The sequence below is a fragment of the Papilio polytes genome, unplaced genomic scaffold (assembly GCF_000836215.1).
Source record: "Papilio polytes unplaced genomic scaffold, Ppol_1.0 DF823923.1, whole genome shotgun sequence".
In the NCBI taxonomy this organism is placed as follows: domain Eukaryota; kingdom Metazoa; phylum Arthropoda; class Insecta; order Lepidoptera; family Papilionidae; genus Papilio; species Papilio polytes.
Genome location: NW_013525281.1, coordinates 4469263 through 4479147, shown reverse-complemented (window position 1 = coordinate 4479147; position 9885 = coordinate 4469263). Strand labels below are relative to the sequence as shown.

At 29.2% G+C, this 9885-nt stretch overlaps 2 protein-coding genes across 2 annotated transcripts in view; one reads left to right on the top strand and one right to left on the bottom strand.

The window, feature by feature from the left end:
- LOC106102118 (midasin-like) overlaps positions 1–1712 on the bottom strand; it is a 29749-nt gene extending 28037 nt beyond the window's left edge. Inside the window, 3 exon segments of the mRNA XM_013281527.1 lie at positions 434–682; positions 1056–1312; positions 1500–1712. Coding sequence (XP_013136981.1) covers positions 434–682; positions 1056–1312; positions 1500–1586 — 593 coding nt within the window. The 5' untranslated portion in view covers positions 1587–1712.
- Positions 1713–1982: 270 nt separating this feature from the next.
- LOC106102170 (uncharacterized protein C1orf112 homolog) lies at positions 1983–7298 on the top strand. Its single transcript, XM_013281580.1, has 12 exons — positions 1983–2176; positions 2254–2388; positions 2558–2772; positions 3200–3357; positions 3764–3954; positions 4023–4168; positions 4556–4685; positions 4970–5126; positions 5551–5755; positions 5918–6260; positions 6372–6596; positions 6668–7298. Exons 1-12 carry the CDS (start codon positions 2111–2113, stop codon positions 7286–7288), a joined length of 2592 nt encoding a protein of 863 aa, XP_013137034.1. The 5' UTR covers positions 1983–2110; the 3' UTR covers positions 7289–7298.
- The last annotated feature ends 2587 nt before the right edge of the window (positions 7299–9885 follow it).

Genomic DNA, 9885 nt, shown 5'->3' with positions numbered 1-9885 from the left:
CAAAAGTTAGTAGCCTATCTGTTCTTCCAGACTATGCTCTACCTCTATGCCAAATTTCATTGAGATCCATTCAGCCGTTTAGGCTACAAACTCTAACAAATATCCATCCATCCATCTAAACTTTCGCATATATAATATAAGTAAGATAATGTAATAATATAAAGAGGAAAGATTTGTATTCTTGTATGTATTGAAGAAAACTCAAAAACTACTGGGCCTACATCAAATTCTTATACCATTAGAAAACTTAAACATTACCACTGAGTAACATAGGTTATATTTATAAATCAAATATGGACAAAGTCGCAAGCAACAGCTAGTAACAGATAAAGGAGAAAGTGGGTGTTGTTATATCAGGTCAAGAGTTGCAAGAGATATACTGGAAAAATCTCCATTGACAAGAACAAACTTAGTTCATAAGTAAAAGATTTACCATTTTATTTCAGCATTCTCATGATAACTGAAGTTGGTAACAAAGTTTGTCCAATCCCATTTAGTTGAGAACTCGTTGGGCAACTTTGAAAGTAATGTATAACAGCAGTTCACAATTCTGTAATCACTGATCTTCTGCCTGCAGTTTAATAGTCTGCGTTTCTTCGGAGCAACATTGTATGAATCTTCATGATGTATGAATACCTCAAATGGTGGTACAGTATTGATTTGGAAGTATTTGAGTGTATATCTGTAACATAAAATTGCTTTTAAATATTGGTAACACTAAATTATGCAGATACTTAATGTTGGCAGTGACTCAGTCTTAAATTCTTCCAGACTATGTTCAATATCTATACCTAATGGACATTTATTCAGCCATTTAGGAGATACTTTTTACTTCTCAAAAACATCTATCCATCCTTTCAATCATTCAAATGTATGCAACAAATAGGACACTAATGAAATAATGAAAATTAAATGTTATTACTCTATACCATAAAGTTTCAAAGCTTTTATTTGTTATATGAACAAATTTAAAAAACAAACAATCACAGAACCCTTTTATCACCTAAAAATACATATTTATTATATAGAAATTTGATAAGATTAAAAAAACTTACTGAAGTATATCAGGATGGTCACACAATGTTGCAAGCACAATAGAATATTCCAAATGCTTGGTCTTCTCAGAATCATTGCATAAATCATAATTAGAAGTAGAAAATACAGGTTTCAATGGTATTTTAGCAGATACAAGAGCTAATAATGTATTGGACAGATGTTTTCTAAATAGTTTAGCATCTTCAAAGTTCAAAACGAATTCAGACAATATATTAATTGCCTCTGTTATGTCAATAGTTTTCTTTTGCAGGGCATCCTAGAAGGAAATGAAATCAATTAGTAACATATAAGTATCCTTTGTGTTTATTTCTAAAATTCTATGGACATCTTTATATTTACACTATTCCACTTGGATTTATCAATCTGAGGCCTTTGATATTTTTTAATTAATTTAAACATTTTCATATAAACATATTTTTGCATAATAAAACTGTAAAACAAACCTTAACATGTTGGCATGTTTTAACTAAATCAGAATTTGTAGTCTCCCCTTCTATTCTTCCAATCGCTATTTTTATATTGTCACACATATTGTGGCCCTACAAAAGCGGTTTTAATAGTTTCTTTTTACTTTTATTTTACTCAAAAATATCGTAAAATTGATTTCACCGGTACAGTCAACCATGCTTCGCTCTAATTTCGCTCGCACGTGTTGTGTTTTGTAATTTGACAGGTGTTATCATTGTGCAAACTTGCCAGCGCCCACTGACATGAACATAATAAATGTATGTACAGGACTCGCACTATATTTTCTATTTTATGCAATTTAGGTTATTATCGTACAAATAACTCAATCATCTGCTGAAACACTATTGGCATTTCGCATAAATTATTATTTTTGGACGTCTATATTACATCTGTGACCACAACATCCTGGAATGTCACTGTCAACTTTTTGTTAATAACAAATCTTCAAACTTTTTGGTTTTGGCGGTATTTTCTTTTTAGTTTCAGCAATTTTCAGCGTAGCCGTTGCTTTTAGAATTTAATAATTAAAAAATGGTTATTTGATTTAAAGAAAACAGTGTGAAGTAATAGATCAAAGTACTTTAACATGAACAATTCTCAAAATTCAGATATTTTCTGGGAAAATAGCAATATTGATGATAGCCCACCAGTCGTATCCTTTAAATGTATAATTATAATGATATAACATATTCTCCATTCTAATAATTTTATTAACATTAAATTAAACAGTTTAATGATACATCTTATAAAATGCTATTAATCAAAACTAATAAATTTCTTACCACCGAAAGTGTATATAAAGAACCAGCATTTGCTCAGGAATTTACTTTATGCCTTGAAGATTGTTGCGTTTGTGTTTTGCGGGTGAGTGCGAGAATTACATACATACAGCTTTGTATATACATCTTTGAAAATGGCTCAGTAATAATTGGTACATTTTTTGCCATGTTTAAAATCCAATGTTACATTGTTTGTTGCACTTATCTTATTGAATTTCAATTTTTATTAATAAATTTATACTAATAAATTTCAGTGTCTGGAAATAATAAGGTCTTCAGTGGAGAGTACTGAATGTCAGTCTGTGGAGTTACAAAACTATTTGGAAGATGCAGTACTATTATTACAAAAATTGTCATGTTTTCTGAAAACTCTCATTGAAACAGTTGCATTGTCATGCGGAAGTTTAAAAACATTTCCCACAACTACTGGTCAAATTATTTTAAATATTTTTACTCACTGCAAAGACAGGTAACTAATGTTTACTTTATTTGATCATTGTTTTGTAATAGTATTAGTCGATTTTTATTAATTTACTAATAGTTCTTTTAACTATTCCAACTAAGCTCTAGAATTGTGCTAGGATATGGTTCATGACATTAGTTGAATGACGGGATTCAAGCCCTCAACTACAAGTTCAGTAGTCCATACCCCAAACCGTTAGGCTATTGGCACTAAAACATTATTAATGTAAAAGTTTAGATGGGTGGCTGTTAGAGCTTGTAGCCTAAACTGCTGAACAGATCTCAATGAAAATTTGCATAGATGCAGATCAGTCTTAAATATCACACTATGCATTTTTTTTTAATTCCCATGGTGAGAGTAGCTGGCGACAGTTTAGTATTTATATTAAAAAAAATGAATCATAACTATGAATGAATCTTAATTTTTATTTCAGCGAATACTTGTATGGAAACCATTTAAAGATTGTTGAGAAAGAATTAAGAGATTTATTTCGTACTTGTCATGAACTACAACAAATGTATTTGTTGATATTAGAGAAACATTTTATTTTCGACATGACGGAAGATGAACAACAATATATTCTTCTCAAAGGTACCAATCAGTTTCATACTCAATAGTTACAGAATGTGTTGCAAAATATAAGAGCCTTTCATGCAAAAAGGCAACAGACTTAATTTTTTTTTAATTTGTCTTACATTTCAATCCATTCTCAAGTGATAAAAAAAAACAATATAAATAATTGCTAGAACTAAATTAAGGACATTACTAACCTGGCTTTATAACGGCAAATGAAGGGAGTGACACATTTTATGTTTACTATGGGGCTATTTGTCATTTTTAAATGTGAAAAATCTACATAAAACCCTGCTTAGCATCTAGTTTTTGGAAAAGAGTTTCTTAATGTACTCTTAATTTCTTTATACTTGTTTAACTTGATTGACTTTAAATAGATTAATGATTTGGTAAAGTAATTGAGTTTTATAAACATTTTCAACAGCTCTTGATATTAATTTGAAAATAAGTGAGGTGGTCCAGGCTTTAGATGTGAAGACGATGGCGGAGCAGTTGAAAGCTTATACTGGAATATGTAACAAATATTCTGATAGTTTAATGGATAAAGATATTTACAATCATTGTACTGAACTTTTATGTGGTTTGATTGTAACTAACTTGAAAACGGCTTTGGAGGTTTGTATATAATTATTTTTTTATTAGTTTTAATGTTTTATTATCGCTTCTTTTTTCAATTATTACAGATCAATCAAGAGGAAAAGATAGTTGTACGTTCTTTGAAAATTGCCAGTTTCCTAATAAAAATATTATTGAAAGTAAGCAACATCTTCAAGCATGGAGTTAAAAATGATTATGATATTGTTCTGCAGACTTTGATTTATATTTATACGTAAGTATATACAATCTATATCTATCTATATTAATATATTGAATTAGTAAAGACACTTTGTTATATATGTGGACGATAATGGAATATTTTTGGATTTTCTTTTGAATAAAAAGCCCTACAATTAAGACATGCTAATTAGATAAAAATAAAACAGTTATCATCATACTTCATACTAATATATTATAAATGCGAAAGTTTAGATGGATGGATGTTTGTTAGAGTTTGTAGCCTAAACTACTGAATGGATCTCTGAAATTTGGCGTATATGTAGAGGATAGTCTGGAAGAACACATAGGCTATTTACTTTTCTTTTTTTTATTCCACGCGAACAGAGTCGCGCGCGAAAACTAGTGTTTTCATAATTTTTATTTCATGTACATTTTTCAGATGTGATGATACAATTCTAAGTGAAGTATTAAACAAGTCATCACAGTTTATAAGCCAAGTTAATACACTTATTTTAAAAACAACACAAGAATTATTGTCGCAACTACTTCTTGATAGAAGATTCTTAGATGTAAGTTGTAACTTAATTTTTACTACCAGATGGAGTTATTATGTTCTGAATGTATGGAGGGACTACTGCAGATTTACTATAAGAAAGCTACACTAAGTATTACTCTCTAATTAACAACTCTGAGATATCCTTTATCGGCCTATTTACTTCATTTTTAATTTAAGATAGGAAACCAATTTACATTAAAAGATTTTTTAAACAACCATTATGTGACTCTGAGTGTGATAGTTTACTATCTTTTTCAGTAACATTAGCTACTAAAATATATTTGTATATTTTTCTAGTGTTTACTGCAAAGTGATATAAGAAAACTGAGTGAAGATAAACAATATGGGTTAATATTACTTTTAATAGTAATAATAAAATGTAGTTTACAAAATATAGATTTAATTGTGCAAAAAAACAAGCTAATTGCTTATATATTCAACATTATACCTTATAGTAAGTATTATCTTGAAAGTCATTTTATGATGAATTTAATTATTTAAGACTAGCTGTTGCTAGCGACTTCACTGTGAAATTTAAATATAATAAAATATATAGCATATTTTGCAGATATATTACCTTTCTAACATTGAAAATTTTTTTTAAATCAACCAAGTAGTTTTTGAGTTATTTCAATACATACAAAAATACAAATCTTTCCTCTTTATAACAGTACTAGCTATCTCCTGCGACTCCGTCCGCGTGGAATTAAAAAAACACTAAGTAGCCTATGTGTTCTTCCAGACCATACTCTACATTTATGCCAAATTTCATCGATATCCGTTCAGCTGTTTAGGATACAACCTCTAACAAACATCCATTCATCTTAATAAAACTTTCGCATTTATAATATTAGTAAGATATTTATTTCATATTATAGGTCAAGTATGGCTTAATTCAGGGTTGATGTTTAAAGATGAGCCACAAAGCTTGGAAGAAAATTTATTGGTACATTTAGTTGGTCTGTCAATGTGTTTGTCGAGTGAAGAGTTTGAAATACTAGAGCTTAAACTATATGATGCTGTGTTGGGAGATAATACTTCAAAGGCTGTGTTTGTGACTCGTTATTGGAGCTTATTGGCAAGGTTAGTATTAATAATTGTTATTATTCAGTAATTTTTTTTTAATGTTTATTGGGTATTTTTATTTCAAATCTGTTTTATGAACATGTAATGCCATTTATATAATGTGATAATTATTTGTTTTCATGTGTTTAGTTGAATTTAAAAATGAAATAACTTTTTCAGGCTAACAGATTCACAGTATACTGTACCGACTGTGACATCTCTATGTAAAATGTATGAAAACTTGGAGTTAAATGCTTCGTTTAAAAATTCACCCCAACAAATTCAATTGGGACAAACAATAAGAAGACTTTTTGAATGTTTACCGAACCATTATAAAGTGTTGATTAAAAAGCAGTTTGAAATCCAAGAGAAATATTATAGTCTATGGAGTTTTATTAAGATTAAAAATTTACCAGAAAATATACGTGTTGCAACAGAAGAGAATTTGCTTGAAAAATTAATGGTTGAATTGAATAAACTTACGAACTCTGAACATTATGTGGAAAAGGATATTCGGCAATTGGTAAGTTTTTTTATATTAGGATACTTGTCAAAGAAACCGGTTTTTTCAGTAAAATATTTTGAAAAATGATCATTAAATATTTTTGAATTGCATTATTAATTTTTGTTACAGATAAATATAATGAAAGTTGCTTCGACATGCACTTTTACAGAATTAAATTCTAATTTTATAGATAGTGTTGTAAAAGCTTGGGTGAAAGTGTGTCCTAAAAATTTATTCTCTTTGCCCTTAAATATAGATAAAGGTGTATATTGGTACTATTCATATATAGAAGCATTAGTTTTATTAACCAATGAAATTATAGAACAATTTGTTTATTTCGAAAATGTACTGACGGTAATGGTATTGATTTTTTAATATTTTTTTTATTCAATCTTGATTTATTTTTCATAATAATTCTCTTTCAGGTTTTTAATATTCTTTCCAAATTAATATTAACAGGAAATAATGAATTGATATTGCTTTTGATACCTTTATATTGCAAAATATCACTTTATTTTTTCGCTGATGAACCAAATGTTTCAATAGACCAAAATACCAATGAAACATTCAAATTTTTACTACTAAAAACGGAACCTTTAGTACAACAGTACACGATTATGGAATTATTAAAATATAAAGAGGAGAAAAAATCTAAAAATGTAATTGGAAAAATTATTGATACATCTCCGGAATTGCAAAAAATATGGCAGAAGAGCTTTAATAAAAATATAAATGAACGAAACAAACAATGGATGTTATTAGCTGATGTAAAATATACACACAAATGTATGGAGAATTTTATTCTAGAAGATTCAGATAAAATTAAATTGAAGAGTAATTTCGAGATGGATATTGATAATGTATTTGTTTGTGAAATAGAAGAACCGGCAAGTAAAAAAATAAAATTAGAAGATGAACAAAACAGAGACATCGTTAAAAGACTTGAAAACGATTCCTTGTTACTGTCTAGTACTAATCACATATCTGATGAATGTAAAAAGAGAATTACAATTGTTTGTGATAGATTGAAAAATATAATTTCATAGAACAGTTTAATTTTATTCAATGTTTACCCGACTCATAAGTATATTTATTAAAAGGATTTCGTAACACTCGGAGATAGTCGTATTTTTTGAGTTTATTTTTAAAAGACATTCAAAGAAATAAAACAAAAAAAAATATTTTTCACATTTAAATTTATTGTTGTGTTAAAAAAATTTTACAAGTAAGTGAAATATAATAATCATAACCATATATTAGGTCGATGTTACACTATCAGTAAGATATGCGACGCGCCCACAGTGTAACATCGGCCTTCGGGAAACTTAAAATACATTTAATTGATACTCGGAGGTAATAAGACCTTAGCTCACGTTAAAGTATCAACTACCTTCAGTCGCACTCCATATTCCAATTCATTTTCTAAACGCTGACAATTCAATACTTCTATGGCTGTACATCAATGAAAACCACGCACATGTCATGTCAAAGTAACACAGCAACAATTACTAAATAACATCTACTTTATATCTAACATTCATTCTTAGCTTATCTCTACGCATCCGATCGATCCTCGTAATTATTGTGATGGCGACATTGTATACGTAAAAATACTTTTAAAAAATATTGGCTAACTAATTAAAATACGAATAAAATCATTAAATTATTGCCATAGGAGACAAATATAGCGAAACCTAGCTATTGCGATCAAGCATCAAGCTTCGAAGCATTTATACAGCTATATAACTTAGCAAATACGTCACTAAATAAATTAATTAAAAACAATACAAGGGGGAGTAAATACTTTTGGGATTCTTTAAATATTTTTCTCAATAATATCAAGTATTCTTTCGCTTTATAATACTTTGTTGACGTTTTATCAGATGCCTTTGAGTACAATTAACACATTTCCTAAATCGAAATTCTATACAAAAAGTGCTCTATACACAGTGTAATAAAAAACTGGCGACAAGTCCATGCCTGGATACTTTAAATAGTTCATTTGAATTACACATGAAAAATTTCAAAAAATCACACATTTCAGTAAATACAATTAATAAATATAATAAATAGTTAATTTAGTTTTAGAGCAAAAATATTTTCATTTAGATAAGCATCCTGCATGGTCAAGTCCCGGGTGAAAGTGAATTTGTGACGTTAATTTAAGAGGCACCTCAAAGTCGATATAAAAAACGTGTTTTGTGCGAATCGGTACAATCTTAAAATATATAATTTCCGTCACATTTATATCCAATCCTAAACTACTGCGATGTACATTGGAATGGTTGAGAACACTTTGTAGTTTGTAGTACATTACAATGACATTCAAAATAAAAACTCGTATTCGATACTATTTTATATACTATTTACAATTAGTGCAATAAAATAATTTGTAAACAAACTGTCCGTATTCATATTTATGGTCAAAAATTCGTAACTCTCTCATATACAACTATTTCTCTTAAATGTTCTGAGGATTTGAAAGATTCTTTAATCAGTAACACTGCATCAATAAACTAAGCACCGGGTATTTCAACAATATTGCACTTATACATATAATGTTCCAACTGTGAATATAATTGTTAATTTTTTAAACAATCTTAACATAAACGCTATGTTAATTCTACAATGTTAATACAAAACCTACTCATTGAAAAATACTTATTTACTTAGGCCAATAATCTTCCTAGGGTTTGAAGAAAGCTAAAATACATATTGATTTAATTTTATTTTGTGGCAACGATAAAAATGCTTAAACTTAATTGTCTTGGCACAAATGAAATATCATTTCGAACTTGTTTTTACGATAAATAAACACAATAAAACTCTAAATATTGAGCATTACGCAAATTTAAAACGATCTAAAATAGGAAACTCGATTTGTGAGAAATAGAAAATATTCATGGGTCGCTTAAATCAATATAATCACTTAATACATAAATAGCGTTTAGAAAAGCTAATTGCGTTTAAATTACATAAATAAAATCCTAAATTCTAAATACCCTCAGAACAGTTAATATGTATATAAAAGTTCAGTTCTTTATTAGGATTATTTGGCATCTATCACCAATAATAGACTACAATAAAAATGGTATACATAGGTGAGAATACCTATTGGATATGCGCCCTTATACATCTTTACAAGTCGTGTTCACGACAAATGATCCCTGCCGAACGAAAATATCCTCCGAAACACGCACAAAGTCGCCACACGAAGCCGCAAACGATACGAACACTCCCACACCGCGCCAGACCTCGTACACGAACAACTCCCCCCCTCCCCCTAACCTCCTCCCATGCATAGCGCAATATATTCGACAAAATGCAAATTGCGTCTTATGACAAAAATAAATTCTAGTTCCGTTTTGCTATAAAATAGACCATAAATGATTTTAATGTAAGCCAAGGATCCCGATTCCCGCAGAATCTCCAGAGCGAATACGATATATTTAAAATGTTTTTGGTGTTTATGGATTTCCTTTTTCATGATTTATGGAGATTATGATGAATTATAGATACAAATATGATTATAGAGAGAATCGAACCTTTCATAAATTTAGCTACAAGAACCTTTGAATCCACCGTAAAGGTCTTTTTATTGAGTTGAAACTACATCATCACCTTGCCCTCGTCCCTTCATCAT

What these genes read in the sequence shown, in the direction of transcription:
- LOC106102170 (XM_013281580.1), top strand. Translation starts at nt 2,111, where the DNA reads ATGAACAATTCTCAAAATTCAGATATTTTCTGGGAAAATAGCAATATT. An exon ending in GTTGCGTTTGTGTTTTGCGG is followed by an intron (nt 2,389 to 2,557) that starts GTGAGTGCGAGA and finishes AATAAATTTCAG; the next exon opens with TGTCTGGAAATAATAAGGTC. An exon ending in TATTGGAGCTTATTGGCAAG is followed by an intron (nt 5,756 to 5,917) that starts GTTAGTATTAAT and finishes TAACTTTTTCAG; the next exon opens with GCTAACAGATTCACAGTATA.